Genomic DNA, 20,050 nt, shown 5'->3' with positions numbered 1-20,050 from the left:
AAATACACAAATTATCATCTTGCATTGGACTAAGGCATGCAGGCTTTGGGGCTATACATAACTATTAACTGTAGTTCGTAGAAATAGGCAGTTGTATTAATGGGAATAGTACAAGTTAAATCAGATTGTTACTCTCTCAAACATTGCGAGCATTGTGCCTGTGTTGCAAAACACACATGGCTTCTTAATAGGTATCAGAGAAAGGAATATGACCAAACAAATCTTTAATTCCCAGTAATCGTTTTTCTTGTGCAATTAAGCTGCAAAGGCTACATTCTGAAAGGTGTCTAGCTTTGCTTATATGGAACTATAAAGTGTAGTAGGTCTGCCATAAAGAATATCACTTGAAAGCGTAAAGGACTCAGATAAAACATACCTGAAAATTATTTCCGTTGTTCCAGTTTGCCTTCTTATGTTATTTTCCAAAAAGACTTTGAAGCTGATTCTGTGAAACACTGTTCTAACCTTGAAGAAATGCTCAGGAGGGCTGAAAACATTAGTTAGCTGCTGTGTGATGGCTCTTGCAACTTAATTAACATTAATTAAATTTGGCGGAAGTGAATGAATCTCTGATACAAAAGGGACTGAAGGCATGTGTTGCAAGTGTAGCCAAAGGCCAGAAAATGGTAGGGATCATGAAGAGAGGATGGAAATGGGCATATTAAATTATCAGCAATACTGGCACATTCCCCTCCTCCACTGGAAATATCTGTCACACATAAAAAGATAGCAAATAGTGGCTTAGAAGGATTGACAGGCTCAGGGCTAAGAGTCAGCATTAAGAAAAAAGGGATAAACCTATCATACTTTCGCATGGAAATGAAGGTATCTAAAAACCCAGTATGATGGCTACAGCCAATGTGTGATGAAATATAACCCAGATCATAAAAGACTCAGAATAAGCAGGTTACCTCAGAATTATTGCAATACCTCAGAGCATCTTTGGTCTTTGGAACTGCCCCATAATAAATTATCAAATGCTGTTACAATTTGGGGCCTTCCATTTACCACAGCAGTCTTTAAACATTACTCATACTACAATAATCTAAAATCAGTGTTAAGCGTCAAAAAGGTACTCCATATAGTCTTCCATTTGCTACGATATTTAACTCCTTAAGTGCAATTCTATGTTTAGTTCCTAAACTTGCAGGTCCTTCTGATACAATTCAATTTTGATGCACTTTCTGAAACCCCCTTCCGAACAAAACACTAACAGAGTACCAACATTATGTCATTTTATTCAACAAGCTTCCTCTGACAGATATTTTAAAAATATAAAATCAATTAAATATTGACAGATACATGCTGTAAACACAAAACATTCACAACAGATAAACATAAAAAGAGAAGGAGAGGTGAAAAGAATCTGGGCAGTGTAGTCTTACTACAACACACAATGGATTGGATCCAGAGTAACCTTAGTTGTACTTAGGTCCCACTTAAATTATATTAGTGATGACTTAAAACTAGTTGAATGTAACCCTTGCCGAAGGCCGACGGGGGAAGGGGAATAGGATGGAAGTGTGGCTTTGCCATTGGGGAAGTGCTCTGCTGACTGGACATCCCATCTGCCTTAGAGGCCCCTCTAAGCCCCCAGGAGCCATGGAAGCAGTACGGCCAGTGTTTCCCCCCATTTGTGATGGGATCAACTGGGGGTGACCTTTGATCCACTGCATCCAACCCCCTTTGCTTGTACAGTCAACATACTGGGCTATCTATTGATGCTGGCCTGAACCTGCTGTAATTAATTTCCCTCCCATTGAAACAGGCGGGAGGAAAGGTTTTAAAAACAAAACCAATCCCCGTCAGCATGGAAGGGTGATGGCGGTAGCAACACCTTCCAACTCCCAACATGGCCAGAGCAAGCTGCTAGGGATTTGGGAGTGGAGATTGCCTGCTACTTAACTCTCCACCTCATCCCACTTAGGATTGCTCTCCTATCTTTGATCCAATTTACTGGCCTAAATGGAAAGAAAGAGAACAAAGACAGCGTGGGAGGGAAACCTCAACACAAGTAATGGGACCAGTGAGCCATTTACTACGTACTTCCAAATATTCCAGGACTACAAATGGAACACACTTCGAACCATTGCAAGCAAGGCTTTTAATTGCTTCTTTATGGCTGTTGAAGCCTTTTTCTATGAAAGGCTGGATTTGTGCAAAGATGATCAGCTTTACAATCGCTCTCTTCTGTTTAACACTGTGACACATGTTCCGCTCTTGGTCAACAGCGGACCATGCAAACTTTCGAGACAATAGACGACCAACATACACGGTAAGTGCAAATTGAAAAGTAAAAGCTGTCTAATCAAGTTGCTTGCAAACCTATTGCTTTCACTCAAAAAATAATAAAAAATCAAACCCTCTACTTTTCTTACAATTTCTTAAAAAATGCAGTACTTCTTGAAGATTAACACAAACACCAGCTGACTGAGGTAAAAGTATGTCCCATTTCTTGGAATGGGTTATAGCACACATTCTCAATACTACTAACTCCACAGTCTCTTTCTTTTTGGCTATTGGTATCTGTACATTTTTGGTTACCCTTCATTTCACCCAACTCCACTCAAACACAAATATTACCTATTTACATTGGTTGGTTTCTTTTGTAAACACTGATGTCGTCATTTCCAGACTTTGGGTATGACAAGGGAACCCTGGGACCCAACCTATTATAGCACAGTTCAACAAATTCACATTTTTGTATACTCGCTCACTTAAAGGTCGCTAATATTTGTTTTCCAAGCGAAATGGCTTTACAAACATCAGATTCGTCAAAAGACATAAAATTAACTTCTCAGGGTACGAAACTTTGGCTTTCTCAGGCTAAGCATTGGCTGCTTAATTGTGGGCCTGTCTTCAAACAGGATGGCTTCACTTTCTGTGGTTGGAAATCTGCTTCGATAGATCTCGGGATACTCTTTCTGAAACTGAGGTACAAGATGCCATGTTAGTCATACTGAAGTTACAAAAAACGAACACAGTGCTACAACCAAGTAATAAGTCTTATAAAGACAGGGGTGGGCAGGGAGGTGGCCAAGTTTGCTTTATTTTCTATTTATTTTATTTATTCAATTTTAACATTCTACTTTGCTACAAAATACTGGCTCAAGACTCCTTGCTATCCAGAATGAAACAATTCTTTCACTGGCAACCAGCTAGCTACAGAGCAGGAACTTTCAACGGCATGATGTCCTTTTGGCTGAATTTAAGAAACAATTCAAGCCCAACAAAGTCCCCATTACTACGAGAGAGTACAGAGAATAACAACAACAACTTGGTGATTTAAAAGCTGCTTGCTTTAGAGCTGGACTCGAGTCATAAGACTTAGAAAGTTCTGGGACAAGTACAATTTTGTGTAGGGGGTTTGTCCAGGAAAAAAACAAACTCAAAGGTTTCTGCAGAAGAACAGAAATCCTCTGTATTAAGCTTCCAAAGATATTGTACTTTACCCAAAAGTAGATTACAGTAAACTGTGTGTCAGGTGACCTTGAATAAACCAAGCTAAACACTTGGGGGGGGGAACCTCCTACTTATTCAACCTAGCATGCACTTTTTCATAACAATTGTGAGGGTATATGTGTCATTTTAGAGTACTAGTAATATCAAAGCAGAGGTCAATTGCAAAAACAGCCCACTCACCATTAACCCTTTAAGCCCGAAATCATTTGCATACTAATTGGAGAGCAAATCATATTGGACAGTGGCATTTATTTCCAAGCCAACATGCATAGGATTTGGCTGGTGAAGGAGGAATAAATCTCTACTGCAGACTTGCTGTTGATCCATTAAAAAAATGAAAAGACACCCCCCCCCCCTGTGTGACATCTTGAGGTAGGCTAGATATGATTCTGCATGCTGTAGACAGGGATTTCAAATCCCATAAAAGAATGCCATGTCCTCCCATTATGGAGTTACAACACAATCGTATTTGCACTGGCAAAGCAGCTGGCACAATGAACACTGTAGCACTAGAAAGTCCCTGTTCATCACAGCTGGGATGGGGGCGAATTTTGGAGGTCGAGAGGAGCAGCCACCTGCACCTCAACAGAAGTTCTGGTGTACTATAGGGACATCTCCTTAACACAGATAAGGGCCTAAGCAGAATGCTAATTAGCAGCAAGATTAAAGGGCCAGAGCTGTTATATTTTTGCCCAACTTGCCAGGCCTAAGGTGCCAACTTAACCTTTGTGGTATAAGCCTTGTTTTCACCACTACAGCTGAAGAGCCAGCAGTGATGGGGCTGTAGCAAGCTTCAGAAACAGATGCAGCTTTTTTAAAAGAAAAAAGAAAAAGATGCTGCTGAACAGATCCCTTTGTTCTCCACACTGCAAGCACCCATTTCCAGGCAGGCAATTTTCATCCAAACGAGAGTGCCAGAGGCAACTTAACTGTCCATTCTGCGAACTAAATGGCCACCTGCTTCCCAAATAACATTGATGCAGGTTTAACATCTTCTATTACCTGCTTAAGCGTCTTCTTCTTGTCTTTCACAGTTAATTTTCTGTCCTTAATGATGCTTTCCAGAAGCTCAGCAACTGCTGCCTGAGAGGTGAAAATCTTTTGTGCATCAAATTCCTGAGAAGTTATCCTCTCGCAGTAGGAGTAAGTTGGAAATATGGTGCTCAGTTCTTCCCCTAGGCACTCCATCTGCAAACAAAGATAATGTGAAGTTCCAGGCATTTTACACAGAGCTGGTTTGGTGCATTTGTTAAACAGCAAGCGCTCTCAACCTGACACTCCCAGTTCCAATCTAAGCCAGGGATGCACTGAATGGGTTTCAAACCAGGATTCTCTCAGCCCTCTCTCTATCTGTCATATGTGGATGATAATGATAATACTGACCTACTTGCAGAGGCTGAAACTCCCAAAGGGTAAGATACCAATGAACAATGGAATCAAAGTAAGATAAAAATATGACCCAATTTTCTAAAACCACAGAAGTACCCAGGGGCATTGGACGGAGAGTTATTGTACAGAGAACAGTTATAGTACAAAGTAACATAATGAAAATTTGATTCCTGTCAATAAATAATCAGGTCTGGAAGTCCACAGAATTCCCTGAAGACCAAACTGAGTACAGTGGTACCTTGGTTGTTGAACAGCTTGGCTCCCGAACGCTGAAAACCTGGAAGTAAGTGTTCCAGTTTGTGAACATTTTTCAGCAGCTGAACATCCAATGCGGCTTCCTCGGCTTCTGATTGAGTGCAGGAAGCTCCTGCAGCCAATCAGAAGCCACGCCTTGGTTTTCAAACGGTTCCAGGAGTCGAACAGACTCCTGGAACGGATTAAGTTCAACAATCAAGGCACCAGTGTAATAGCCAAAAAGCAACCAAATGATTTCTACAGAATCTTCGCCAGGAGCCAAACTATTACAATTGCCTGAAGATATGGGAAGAAAAGTACCTCAAGGATGCAAAACATCCTTAAGTTTAAGGGGCAAGAAATGTCAAGTTCTGCATTTTAAGTAGGAGTCTTAAATAGGTAACTTAGATGAATGTGTCCCAAGATCCAGACTGAGAAAAAAGACAGCAAGCTCAGTAGTTAGGATCTCTGCCTCATAAGACTTTTTTTTTGAAGCATGAAAGGCATGCTTCAACCTTTTCCCTCACCTGAGTAGTTTTTAAAATTTCTAAGTGTTCTTGTACAGCCGCTTGTAAATAAATCGGGACTTCTAGAATTTCTCGGTGATGATCCATTAGAAAGGAAACTAATCTTATGGCAAGCAACTCATCAAGATCGACCTCTTCTTCACAACACAATATACACCGAGAAAATGTCTGTATCATCTGGAAACATTTAAACAAACTGGTTAGGAAACAAAAGAATTGTACTGAATATTGTGGCAATTATTTGGGAAGGAAATGTGGTATCATGTTCCTTCCCAAGACTTATCCCCTTAACAGTAATAATGGCACAGAGGGGAAGACTGATAACATTGGAAGCCTAAAATATGACAGTTGTACAATGGAAAAATTTGGAAAGCAAGGCATCTTACCAAAGACCTGGTGCCCACTGAATCATGAAGTCGTGGCATATCAACATTTTCACTTATTCGAGAGATCATGCGCATCAAGAGTTGAAGTTTTCTGCGATTTGATGGAGGAAGCAATAAGCAGCAGATCTGCAGTGCTTCAATAGCAACTCTTTCTAAATGAGATTGGAGCAGCTCTAGTAAATTAAGAATTGGGGACAGACATTATTCTTGGTAACTGTATCAAAAGCAGAATTAGCAACTCTGCTAATTTCCCCGCATTACACAAAGGAAGAGTTTTACAGTAATTGATTCTATTCTAGCTAAGAAGTTAGTTATGTGCTCTATCCTAGACTGTTGTGCTAAGATCCTGAACTCGCTTCATTTTGCTCCAGTAATGCAGGTGAAGAGCAAAGCAAAGCAAAACATTATTATTTTAACACTGAAGTGTGCTAAAGTCGATGGGCCAATGGCCGAAATAAATTACCTACCTACCTACCTGTGCTAAAGTCCAATTACATAAAACCTTCTAGCTGGTTGTTTAGAGACTAGACGAGTGATTTAGCAGTCTGTGCCCAATAGCAGCTTTTCTTTTCTCTATACGTTGTTTGGAAGAGAGTTGCCCGGTAGCCACGCGAGTTACAAATATGCTGAATTACACAAATATAACAGCATTGACAGAAGAGATCACACACTTGGCATTAGCATGCACTATAGAAGATACTGATGCTTGCATGGCAAAATATTAGTTTTTAAAAATTACTGAACCTCAAAAGGCCACAGGAACTCTTTTGACAAATCTTGTCCAATACGTTTAGTCATTTAAAACCTTGGGGTTTGTGCAAAGAAAAAAAAAGGCAGAAAAACAAACTAGTTAGTAAATATAAATAAATAAATCCCATGCTCAGGAAAGCAATCTTACTTGTGCCAGTCAACATAAGGGAGCTGGGGGGAAGCGTGTTTTCTGAAAGTTGTGTTGCACTTTTGCAGAGTCTTTTACTGATGGCCATATCAGAATTCCCAGGTTTATTTCCTATTTTAGTAACTAGTGTAGTGGTACTTTGGGTTTTTTGGCCCAGATGGCCCAAAGGATGTGGTTTCACCGTGATCTCTGCAACTGGAGCATGGGCACTACACCAGCCAGAGCTGCTATTTCCACGTAAACTACGAGATCTGCAAAGTTGCTCTGATTTGTGGTTAACACTAGATAGCTCTTGGTCTGGAATACTTGATGCGGAAACTCTCCTGAAGCCACATGTTTGTTTTGGGCCAGCGACGTCTGAACAAAGATCCAAGAAACAGTCTGGATTACGCACAGAGTGAAACAGCTGGTCTCCATTACTTGCGAATGGTATATGAAGCCCAGTTTCAGAAGGTATTTTTAGTCCGTCTTTACTATACTTGCTTGAGGCGGTATCTGCAATTCCCTCCAAAGAGTAACACCTCGCCTTAAGTTTGAGAGGCATAGCTTGTTCATTTTTCAGTCTCGAAAGGTTCTGACAACTTCCACCTGCTAGTCGATGAACGGTGGCATGTTCACAAGGCACACTATCATGCTGCAACTTTTTATCATGTCCCTTTTCAGCTGTACACTTTACAGAAACTGTTTTGGAAGCCTCAGCTTTGTCCTTTTCGCCAGTCTTATGATGGAGCAAACTTAGCAGAAGGCATTCGGTTGACTTGAAAGAGTTTAAGGGTGGAGTTTTTGAAAGCGTCAAGTCATTCCGTGCACTAGATTTTCCACTGGATCTATTTGGAACTGCGATGCAGCCACACAAAACTATCAGAAAATGAAATACAAGTTCAGATGCAGGCGATGTGACAAGGCAACAAGACAAGCAACGTAAGTCAGAAAAGTTAAGCCAGAAATGTTAGTCATGTTGAAGAGAACACTTGCTCAGTCAGAGGATATTCAAAAACATAAGTGCAACAGATAGCTCAGATATGCAAGACTAAGGACACATAACAAGCCAGTCTGTGTTCAGCATTCAGTGCAAAGCCTAAGAACAGAAAACAAAGTTGTTAAAATTTATAATGAATTACTTGTTCTATTAAGGCATCCAGAGTTCACTCTGAAAATCTAAGATACACCAAGTGATTTCGCTTAGCCTATCTTCTCAAATGCCCATTAAAGTTTGGGGTGCCTCAGAACTAGAGGAATACGTACCCAGTATATTCACAAATAACTCATAGTACTGAAATGTAAGCAAAGGTTCGGGAAGACTAAGAAAATAGTCGGCAACTGTTTTGAATACATCTCGTTCAAAGCCCATGTACATTGGCTGGCTCGTGCCATTGCTTCTAGGCCCTAAAATACAAAAGGAAATAAATATCAGTAACATTGAACTCGACGTCAAAAATTCACAACAGGAAACAACACAAAGAGCTGTATGTGTGTGATCTTACAGGGCGGAGGACTCGAACCCCCTTTATGGTTGGGGTTAGCAGGCAGGATCTCCACCAGTAGAAAGCTCAGAAACAGCCATTCTGAAAGCGAAACCAGCCTAGGATTGGGCCCAATTGCTGCAGCTGGTACAGGGATGGGGTACAAACCTCCCCCCCTTCTGTATTCAGTGAGTGGCTGGTGTGTGGATGTGGCAGCCCCTCTGCTGCTCTGAAAAGCCCTGACGGCAGGGGTTAGGATTTCGGTCACAACCATCATTTTACATAATTATACAAATGGAATGATCTTCCTGAGTGAGTGGCAAAAATAAAGCTAGCTAGTCTGTCTGGCTGGGGTATGGTGGTGGATGGATCCCTGACATGATGTAACACAACAATTTTTTAAAGAACTGCCAGTGTACAGATCAGGCACAAATTTGTGGTGCATTTATGGAATTACAGTGTTACTATTTTGCTATTTTTTCGGCCTTAATTTCACTTATCTCATAAAATATTCTAAAAATCAGATTATCGGAAGCCCAGAATAAATAAGAGCCTAGCAGATGTCACCAATATAGTATTGGTACTTCTATTCTGTTTTCCATTTTTATTTCAGCACCTGACATTTCAAACAATGTGTGTAACTTACAGTTTGCCAAGCACTTCATAGCTGACAGTACCCAGTGAGGGAGGTCTTCTGCAAGGAAGGGGGTAGAGGAAGGAAGAGACAAATTGACCAGTTCTTAAGAGCAGACTTCACATATTCTTTCTATTTGTCCTGTTTCATCCATCATCTAAGGGCATATTCTGGAAGATATAACATCTCACTTTAACCCACATGCTACCCATGAGAAATAGCTGGGAATTAGACCAAGAGTTACCAGTTGCTCAAGGTCACTCTCATGGTTAATTTTCTAGCTTACCCTTAACTGACCCTTAACTGACATAACCAGTTTTAAAACGTGTAGTTTGAGAAGAAGCAAAAGTTCTAGACTTCCCCTTTGCTCTTTCTTCCCTTGTGCTAGGTTGTGATAATGAAGCATATTTAAATTGAAGTTCTGTTGAAATTATTATTATTGCATTTATCACCCACCATTCACTAGCACATCCCAGGGTGGGTTACAATTAAAAACTTGAAACAGTTAAAACAGATCACAATCACACAAAACGAGTGAGCTCTGAAAACACACGTCTCAGGTGTCAAAGGTCAGGCACGTCTTCAAAATTCACCGAAAGCTGAATAGTGAAGAAGCCAGGCACCGCCGCCCCCCAATGTGGAGGGAATTCCACAACTTAGGGGCTTCCACAGAGAATGCCCTCGCCCAGGGCACCCCGGAAACATCTGGGAGGGCCTGTAGGAAAGTTGGCCGATATCTTTCAAATTACTGAGGGCTTCATAGTAAACATGTGTGGAATTAATTATTACTGTAGATTTTAATACCAATGTTAAATTACCAGACAGGAGAAATACTGCACTTTCCATAATATTTAAAGGGGGGGTTGGAAATCAGGTTTTCAAATAATTGTACAGGACTTGCCTGATTTGTCTTGCAGAAGAACGACGCCATGTTTACTTGTATTAGTCATGTTGTATATTATGTACCGAGGAACTATTTGTGCAGGATGCAATAGTTCGTTGAGTGATGGCACGGATGGCACGCCTAAAATAGTTTGCAAACTGCAAGGAGGAAAAAACCACACCAGATAATTCCAGAACTGAGCACGTTACTTTTGGGGGGGGGGGTGTCTCTAAAAAAGCACAGGCTTGCGAAAGGTTTCAATATATATTGATGTTCAAACATCTCTGAAATGATAAGCATATCATTTTACAGTGTTCTTAATGTTACTGCCTGCAAATCAAAACCAAGCTTTCGTGAAAATTTCATCACTGGGTGATCACAGTAAATAAATCATAGTATAGGGGAATGTAAATCCACTTTAGTGCCTAGTTCGAAATGAATTTTCCTGTGGTGTCTAAGGCATCATAATAAGCAAGGATACATCTGTTAAGCACAGACAGGTAAAGGACAAGGACACTAGAGAACGGGCATCTTCAAAAGTCCAAGAAAAGTTCCATGAAGTATCACAGAAGCCATGTTGATAAGTAATGCTTAACTATGATTTACCACTACTTGCGTGAGCTGCTGTGAGTTTTGGGCTCACACACTCCTCCCTCTGCTCATTATCAGCTATGCAGCCAGGAGGAGTTTGGCCGAGTTTAGTTTTGGTTTTCACAAAACCTGGCTTGGTATTACATATGAACCAGAGATTGTGGAGTAAAGCAAACTTTGTTAGTTAAACATGCTATCTTCATTATCCATGGCTTAAAAATAGGTTTTAAAAGAAATTAACCAGAGGAGCTTATCATTAAAATATAAACAGGGCCAGAGACAAAGCACACACGTTCTTCCCTAGAAGAAATATCTCTTCTTCCAAATACACCCTGTCTTTCCCAACTTAAGCTATTACAATAATCCATGCACTTTTTATGTTTTAGTAGGACAAGTGATCTTTAGAAATGCTAATATTTTAATTCAATTTGGTGTATAGGCTTGCTAAGCTCAAAATTTCCAGTACAGTGGTACCTTGGAAGTCGAACGGAATCCGTTCCAGAAGTCCATTTGACTTCCAAAACGTTTGGGAACCAAGGTGCAGCTTCCGATTGGCTGCAGGAAGCTCCTGCAGCCAATCGGAAGCCGTGTCAGACGTTTGGGTTCCAAAGAACGTTCAAAAACCAGAACATTCACTTCCAGTTTTTGATCGTTCGGGAGCCAAAACGTTAAGATTCCCAAGGCATTTGAAAACCAAGGTACGACTGTACTCAAAATGCTCTGCCAGCAATAAAGTATTCAACTTAAAAGGAGGCTTCTCCCAACAGAATGCTTTGAGAACCTCAGCTGACCATCGGGACACTACAATGATCTTTGTCCAAAAAGTTAACGATTCTCTCCTTAGGCACATTGGGAAATGATGGGAGGGAAAAAGATCATTTGTCACTGACTGTATCACAACCGTGTTTCTCCAAACTTCGTCTATGTCCGCTTGGGTTATTTGTCTGATGCACATATTTTTCCTGTCCTCTTCCATCATTTCACTTTCCACATTTTCTGTGTTCTCCTACAAAGGAACAATAATAAAAGGCATTATAAATATGTATCGTCAAGACTTTTACTCAAGAGTCAGACTATCTCATAACAACCCTTCTCCTCCCCATCCTTCCAGGAGTCTGGAAGCCAGAAGACCGCTAATGGATATTCACACAATTGCCCACCAGACAGTTAGCCGTTTCCACAATGTTTACAGCAATCCTGCAACGCCATAACTTAGGAGTGGGCAACTTGTAGCTTTCCCAGATGCTGTTGGACTACCGTGTTCATCAGCTCCAGCCAGCATGGCCACTGGCCCGGAGTTGGGTTCAAATCCCCAATCAGCCATGAAGCTCACTGGGTGACTTTGGGTCAGTTGCCATCTCTTAGCTTAGCCTACATCACAGGGGGGTTGTGAGGATAAAATGGAGAAGAGGGGAACCATCTATGCTGTTACACTGAGCTCCTTGGAGAAAGATCTAATGAATAAATAAATACTTAGCAGTAGGTCTGTGTTCCATGGGTTTACTGCCAGGTAAGGGTGCATAATGAGTCATAGAATCATAGAGTCCGAAATAACCTATTACCTTACATTCCCGGAATTCATATTTTTTGGGTGTTCTCCTGGAGAAATGTGGTAACTTAAATATCCTTTCTGTCTGTTTTGAAACATTATCTGTGCTCTCACTCAACGGATACCGACGCGGCAGAATTTTCACTGGGGAAACTGAAGGAAACCTGTAATTTTAAAACACAAAAGCTCAACATTGAACAGTAGCGTCACAGACTATTTTGAAACACAGTTTGCATTTCAAAGTAATTAAATATTTGGGAAAGCGTTCATCGCTCAAAAACATTTACAGTATAAAAGTCAACAATTTTCATTAAGGTAATGGATACATGTCACATACAAGTACTGAAATGGAGGAATTCTTTCATTGTATGTACAGGATAAAGTAAGCCCAGCATCCCAATTAGTTTGGCACAAGCCTAGTGCATATTATATCATACTACTAGATGCTGATCTTATGCTAGAGCTAATTTTCAATTCCATGTTACTCAAAGGTGGAAATTGTGAATAAATTAAAACCTCATTATTTTTGGTAGTAACACATGAAACAGGGGAAATCAACAGGTGTATATTCTTCTTCCTGCATTGCATCCAATCAACCCGATTTTCCAAGTTCTGTCAATATGGTTATATATTACCTGAACAAGTTATGGTTGTCATCCAGATTCTCTGAGCCCCATCTTCCTTTTATATCCTCTATCACATGATTTTTGAGAAATTTCCTTAACAGCTGAATAGTTTGCTGCCTAGTAACTTCTGGACCAAAATTACTGTTATTCTTCAGTAATTCATGAAGCCAGTCGATTGCTTCTGTTGCAGTAAAACAATTCCCATATTTTCTGAAGTGTTGCCTGTGTTTCCTTCGTGGCATTTCTGCCCGAAAATATTTAGTAACTTCATTCCACTACAAGGCAGAAGTAAAAATTAGGTTTTAAAAAACAACAAGAATAAGCTAACCAGAATCTGCAGTTTGGAATAGGTAATGAAACTAAGTTATCCACCACAAAATGCACCAATGCCCAAATATACCACAAACCTCGTGCTGTTTATCAAGGCATTATTAATGCATGTCAGAATCCCCATTTCCTCATAACGGCAATTGAAAATGTAGTAACATTCCTCCTTAGCTAGAAGGGTATTAACAAAGGGCTGATTACACATGGCAGTGCTGTGAAGTGTGGAATCTGCAGGTGTGCAAAGGAGGAGTCATATGATTACTCCACTCCACGGCTTCTTCAATATAGGCAATATAGGCAAATGTTTTGTCATGCCACCACGAATCACATATTCATTAATCACTAAACATATTCAAGGCAACCACCTTGTGTATGATGTTAAACATGCACTTCTAGGCAAAAGTGCAAATTAAAAATACCAGCTTCAACAGTGTGGAACTGGATAATTTTCTAAACATGTTTCGTGGCCCTAAATAGAAACCACTGCTGCATGTAGCAATCACACGTGGAGGACTTTACACCCCATGTCCATGGGGAATCAATAAGCTGTGACCCTCCATATCTTATTGGACTACAGCTCCCATTATCCCTGACCACTTGTCATGCTGGCGGGGACTGCACAATCCAACAATATCTGGTGGATCACAATTTTCCCTTGGGCGAAGAAGCCAGTTGCTGCTTACTAGCATGTGGACAAGGAAGAGAAAAACCTCCGCATGCCATGACTGTAGCGTGCAAAAAGAAATTAAAACAAACCACATCCCTGATGGCTTTTAAACTGGTAGAACCCCCCCCCCTAAAAACCCTGCCCCCCCTGAAGGTTTTCACAATTTTCTTTGGTTCAAGTTTTTTTTATTGGTTTCAAGCACCTGGAAAGGATTTGGGGGGGGAGGGGAGAGAAACTCTTTCGGGGCCCCAAAAGGCAACCTTAAAAGAGAAAAAGTTCTTATTAAAGAACAAAACAGACACGAATACAAGCAGACACGCGAACTGTGTCAAGTGTGAAGCCGCCCCAACCGCGCACTCCGGGCTTGCTGGCTAATACACCGCTCTGCACTCATCGCCCCGGGGCGAGTCCCTCCCTCGCCGCTTTCTCCGCCCCGCTTACTAGCTTGGTGGCTCGGTAGGGACCCGGAGACACCACCCGGCCCTCCATAGCGCGCCCGGACCGAGGGAGGCGAAGGCTATGGCGAGCGACGCCAGGCAGGAAGGCAACTGCTGCCGGACGGTTTGAACGGCGCCCCGGAGCCTCTGATTGGAGGAGCGCGAGGTCATGTGACACGCGCGCACGCACGCGAAGGGCGGAAGGAAGGTGTGTTCTCAGCTGCAAAGGAGGCAGGAGGTGATTAATGGGCACAGTTCCCGATTTTTCGCCTGTCAAGGAGGACTAGATAGCATTACAGTATAGGGCGCACGCGGATGAGTTTACCGGCCGATTTGTACAATGGAGCGAAAATCGGCCGTGCTGAACTAGGGATAGGGTGGGGTGGAGTGAGAATATGGAGCTTTTCTCCACCGTCTCTTTTCAGTTCCAGCGGCCAGGGATGGATTCCATCGTTAAAGCCACGCTCAAGGGCGGCTTGCAACCTGAAAAATAAAATTGCACAACTACAAACGTATCAAAAAAGTCATAAACAATAAACAAAACATCAAAAAGTAAGCAAATGGGAAAAAACCCACATAAAAAGATATAAGGTAAAGATACAAAAAAAGGAGAGAATTAGTAGCAGCAGCAGCAGCAGCAGCAGCAGCAGCAACAACACACACACACACACACACACACACACACACACACACACACACACACACACACAAAGTAACGCTGACACAAAACCCCACACATACACTAAGTAGAAGAATAGAAACATAACCATCCACCACCACTCACGACTCTCCCTCTTTTCTTCCTAACCTAACATTGTATGTAGGTTAATATCATTAATTATCATTAATGTCTCATAACAAATGCAACTGAATTGTAGAAAACATAACTTGAAGAAAGAGACATCACACTGTTTTTGTATACTTAAGAAATCTTAATAAAAAACATGAAAAAACAACAATGCCTCCCACCAAGGCAATGTCGGGGCCTAGCCCAAGAGCCTGCTGAACAGCCTCAGCTTTTGTAGCTGTAGTCATCAAGGCCCTACCCTCCCAAGCCAGGTGGAAAAGGCTAGCAAAGTACTGTAAGGAGCAGGTCTTCCAGGATTCACGGACAATCCAGAATTGTTTCTCTCTGTGTGTACCTTCAGTTTATACAAAGAGTCAAGTGCCTTCTGCCATGGAAATGTCCCCACCCCCCATGCCATAGGGGGATTTGCTTTATCTTCTACGGTAGGGTTCATTGTACTAGTTACAGGTAGGTAGTTGTGTTGGTCTGATGCAGTCAAAACAAATAAAAAAATCCTTCCAGTAGCACCTTGGAGACCAACTAGGTTTGTCATTGGTATAAGCTTTCGTGTGCATGCACACTTCTTCAGATACATTGAAACAGAAGTCACCAGACCCTTATGTATAGTCAGAGGGTGAGGAGGGGGTATTACTCAGAAGGGTGGTGGGAATGGGTAATTGGCTGATAGGAGTGGTAAACCTGCTGATGACTGTTAACGACTGCAATTGGTCTTGCAGGAAAAAGCAAGGGCTGAGGTGCTAAAGAAAGCTTGATCATGTATAATGAGATAAGAATCCAGTGTCCTTATTCAGATCAGGTCTCTCCATGGTTTTAAGCTTGGTAATGAGTTGCAATTCAGCAACTTCTCTTTCCAGTCTGTTTCTGAAATTCTTTTGTAATAAAACAGCTACTTTGAGATCTTGTATAGTATGTCCTGGGAGATCGAAGTGTTCTCCTGCTGGTTTCTCTGTCTTGTGATTCCTGATGTCAGGTTTATGTCCATTTATCCTTTGGCGTAGGGTTTGGCCTGTTTGTCCAATATAGAGAGCTGAAGGGCACCGTTGGCATTTGATGGCATACACAATGTTAGAAGATGAGCAATTAAATAGGGTTCATTGGTTGAACTTCTGGGGTCCCTCACCTTCACAAGGCATTGCAGAAAAGGAACGGTGGAGTGTGATGGATGCAGAAGATGGTAACAGAGACACTATCTGGAAATTTTCTGTTTTTATGTTGTTGCAAACCACTTTGATGTATTTTTTTTAAAGATACAGAAGTGTATAAATATTTTTTTATAAACAAACAAATAAATAAAATAGAAATGGGAGTCCGTGGACTGCAAAAGGTACAACGCTGAGACAAGGAAGAGCTCAGGCCAGGGGACAAACTAGGCTTTATTTCACCTGGATCAAAGACCCAGTTTGGCACACCCCCATGCACATTCACACACACAGACTTAGACCCTCAATGGCTCCCCTCTGGAAGCTTCATCCGGGACAAAAAACAAACAAACCCGTTTAGCACCCCAAATATGAGGGGTAGATAGAAGACACACTAGCTGCCACTTTCATAGATTTTCTGTATCAAATTAAGAAACTCACATGATGCTCATTATTACAGCAACTGCAACACTTACTCATGCAGCCATAATCCCAAAAGCTCTGGATTCCAGGTTACCTTTCTCCAGAGGCAGCGGGGGGGGGGGGGACAGAAGAGAGGAATACTTCTATTTTAAAATGTTAAATGAGTGTTATTAATATCCATCATGCCAGATTTTCTGTTTGTTCATTCCTGTCAGTAAAACACAAAAGCTGAAGCTTTCGAGTTTTGCCCAGACTTATTGATGACCTTTTTGAAAAGACTGCAATTATAAAGGCCTTCTGGGATGAATGGTAGTTGTCCTAAGTGGGAAACACTTGCTCATGTAAAACATTTAAATGGAGCTAACGTAAATCAAACTTACATAAATCTAATCGTAGGATTTAAATTGTTTGTTAACAGGAAGGGCGAATAGTTCACAAGCTTAGAAGTACTGTACAGTTTTTGCTTTATGCAACAGCCCTTGATTACTGAGACTGAACAGTTTGTGCCATTTCCTTTACAGCAGAAGTAGCTGCCCTCCAGATGGGTTGGACTACAATTCCCATCTCCCCTGACCATTGACTCTGCAAACTGGAGCTGACCTCTGCAGGCACCATGTTGGCTATTCCTGCTTTAGAGGAAGTTGCCTCTGAATTCACACTGCATTGTTTAATGCACTGTGGCATACGTATAAAAAAACAAGATGCAGGAATTAAACGTATAATGGCCTGAGGCTGAACGGAATATAGGATCTAGCGGTGTTCAAATTAATTCAGCATTCTCATAAACTAGAGGTATGTTTATGAAAATGGAACAATTATAATAATAATGTCTCTTTTTCTTTTTCTTTTTCCCTTTTCCTTTTTACCTTTTTAGGGGGGGTTGTTTGGGAGTTTCTCTTTTTTCTTTTTGGGATAAATGGTTGGGTGGACACTCCCCTGTTTTCTCCCTTGTTTTACTGGAGCTCCCTGGTGGCAGAAGGGATTTGGGACAGGGGAGGGGGGGGAGGACAAACCCAATTATAAAATGGAACACCTTCAACTGCCTACTTTCATGGGACTCGCTCGTGGCAGGAGGGGGCCTGTGGAGGGGGGTTGGAAGAGGGTGGAAATATGTTATGTATGTTTTGGTTTTTTTAATGTGGAAAATTTAATAAAAATATTTATAAAAAAACAAATTAATTCAGCATTCTTACTACCCAAACAAGCCTCAGTAGTGCCACCGTCACAGTTAGAATGCAGGAAATGCCACTTACAGTATTTTCCTTATAATTATTTACCTCCAGGACATCACAGCTTTGTTTCTGGATTATGAAAACTATAAATGGTGACATATTTTGGAGGACCTCAGTTGATTCAATGAAACTAAACTGGCTTAAATTAATGCACTCTGATTTATCCTCTTTGTGAAACAAGACAGCCTCCGTGTGAAACAGTAGTTTAATTTATAGGAATCGTAAGGTGCAGATCTTCAAAAATGAGTATTATCAAGTGGAATTGAGTTAATTTGCTGAAATGACCTCTTCCAGACCACTGATCTTGGCCAGGCCACCCCGAGGTAGTGGCTTGTTAGTGAAGAAGCAGGGGGTTTGCCAGAAGATTACAGATGTATATTCTTCTTCCTGCAAATCCCAAACGATACAAAACAATGCGGAAAATAACATGTGCTCTGTGGCAACTGACTAAAGACTTTCCAAGGTCAAAAGGAGTGAGAAGCTGATGGAGGGTTAACATGTCTTAGAAAGAGGAAGGAAAGGGAGGCAGACAAAGGTCACGTCAGATGGGTCTCTTCACTCTCCATCTGAGGCCATCTACCACAAACTGCCCTGTAACGAACGCTTATACAGTGGTACCTCGACGTACGAATGCCTCAACTTCCGAAGGTTTTGACTCACAAAGTTGGCAAACCCAGAGGTTTTTTCGCTGCGCGTGTGTGGTCTGCACATGTGCAAAGCGCAAAATCGCGCTTCGCGCATGCGCACAACGGACACTTCGACAACCGAAGGTTTCAACTTACGAAGAGCGCCACGGAATGGATCGCCTTCGTAAGTCGAGGCACCACTGTACTTTGATATCGCAATTGCAATTTTTATTAATGAATCTTTCTGATGCTTGAATGACAGGAATTCTGAAAGACATACTGTAATATAAAAAACTGCAATAAAGAGAGAGAGAGAGAGAGAGAGAGGGAGAGAGGGAGAGATCCATCTATAGATGGATGGATGGATGGATGGATGGATGGATGGTACAGATATTTAGCCAGCATGAATGTTGTAAGGGGAAGGGCCCATCTCCAAGCAGTCAGGAAAGCGAAGGTGGCAGTTTTGTACCAGCCATGCCTCTAGAGGTGATGCACTGCTTCCCTCCCAAGTTCTCTCTAATACACTAACACATGGCAAGCTCTGAGTCCAGGGCAATGCTTGCTGAGTGCTGGTTAGGCTGGACTGCATATTGCCTGCGAGTGACGTCTCTGCAGAGACAGTTCCCTGAGGGACTGAACTGTCTTAGGCTGATCTATTTGTCCTGATCTGGTGTCGAGTCCCTAAAACGAGTAGAATTGTTTCCGAAGAAGCACGAAGAGGTTCAGGATGCACACGAGATGCAGAATGAGTTCCTTTTCCTTTCATATCTAATTTTGTAGTTTTTGTTTCTGCCACACGATGGTGCTATTGAATTTGTGTTATTATTTTTTAAAGGCATGCAGATGGATTTCAGAAAGATGTTGGATTTGTTTGAATTGACATTTAGCTGATGCAAGAGCGTCATAGTTGCATAATTACTGTGTTAAATATGAATTGATGTTGAATTATTAGCATTCAGTTTTCATTACGTATGGGCTATAATACAGCCTTTGTTTCTCTAGGTGAGCTGCTGAAGAAATATCCTCACTGGAAAATAATTTCTGGGTGTTTGGTAGATCATCACCCTTAGGTCTGTTTCTTTTCTGCTCAAGCCAGTTTTCCATGTATCATGTTTAGCTGTTCCAGTTAGTTATCAGCAGGAAAGAAAAAGTGTTGTTTTTTATTAGGAGAAAAAGATATATACACAAAGCTTTTGTATTTAAGCCTTTTAAACATCATTTTACATAATTAAACATCTTGTTCATATAAATTCAACTTGTTAGACATGATGATGCCTAAAGGGGGAACATTTCACTTCTGTGCAGACTGTGACTTACAGGAGCTCAACGGGGATTGTGCTTGTCAGTTTAATATCCATCCTAGAGAAAAAAATTCTTAGAGTGAAATTGTGGCTTGGGGTTGAGCTGCAGTCGCAGAACATACACTAGGTTCTACTTCATAGACCAGGAGCTCCAGAGCTCATGTGGCAAAGCAGCTGCAGGTGAGCTGTGAACTAAGCACACCTCAACAGCTCAGGACCGCAATAACTCAAGGACCGCCTCTCTCCATATGAACCTACCTGGACCCTGATACCATCCTCTGGGGCCTTTTATCGTGTGCCTCCTCCACGAGAGGTCCCCAGGATGGCAACACGAGAACGGGCCTTTTCTGCAGTGGCCCCCCATTTGTGGAATGCTCTCCCAAGAATCGTTTGGTGTCTTCATTATATACCTTTAGGGACCAGGCGAAAACATTCCTCATCAACCAGG

At 41.5% G+C, this 20,050-nt stretch overlaps 1 protein-coding gene across 2 annotated transcripts; it reads right to left on the bottom strand.

Moving 5' to 3' along the window:
• Positions 1-707: 707 nt before the first annotated feature.
• DEPDC1 (DEP domain containing 1) lies at positions 708-14,182 on the bottom strand. 2 transcript variants are annotated; one of them, XM_035124202.2, is made up of 12 exons: positions 14,078-14,182; positions 12,652-12,917; positions 12,030-12,180; positions 11,358-11,473; positions 9,895-10,034; positions 9,006-9,053; positions 8,142-8,282; positions 6,897-7,754; positions 5,999-6,171; positions 5,613-5,789; positions 4,465-4,650; positions 708-2,930 (listed from the first exon to the last, which is right to left on the bottom strand). In XM_035124202.2, the coding sequence occupies exons 1-12, from the start codon at positions 14,123-14,125 to the stop codon at positions 2,790-2,792; spliced, it is 2,445 nt and encodes an 814-aa protein (XP_034980093.1). In that variant the 5' UTR covers positions 14,126-14,182; the 3' UTR covers positions 708-2,789. The 2 variants fall into 2 exon arrangements, with proteins under 2 accessions (XP_034980093.1, XP_034980094.1); XM_035124203.2 differs by lacking the exon at positions 6,897-7,754.
• Between the last annotated feature and the right edge of the window lie 5,868 nt (positions 14,183-20,050).

This window comes from Zootoca vivipara, chromosome 7 (assembly GCF_963506605.1).
Source record: "Zootoca vivipara chromosome 7, rZooViv1.1, whole genome shotgun sequence".
Taxonomy (NCBI): domain Eukaryota; kingdom Metazoa; phylum Chordata; class Lepidosauria; order Squamata; family Lacertidae; genus Zootoca; species Zootoca vivipara.
This window is presented reverse-complemented; position numbering and strand designations above follow the sequence as displayed.

Excerpts from the sequence above, each read along its gene's own strand:
- DEPDC1 (XM_035124202.2), bottom strand. The coding sequence starts at position 14,125 with ATGGAGGGCCGGGTGGTGTCTCCGGGTCCCTACCGAGCCACCAAGCTA. Across the intron at positions 11,474-12,029 it reads ATGAATTCCGGGAATGTAAG|GAGAACACAGAAAATGTGGA; the intron begins GTAATAGGTTAT and ends GTTCCTTTGTAG. Across the intron at positions 9,054-9,894 it reads TCTTCTGCAAGACAAATCAG|AAGACCTCCCTCACTGGGTA; the intron begins GCAAGTCCTGTA and ends CCTTCCTTGCAG.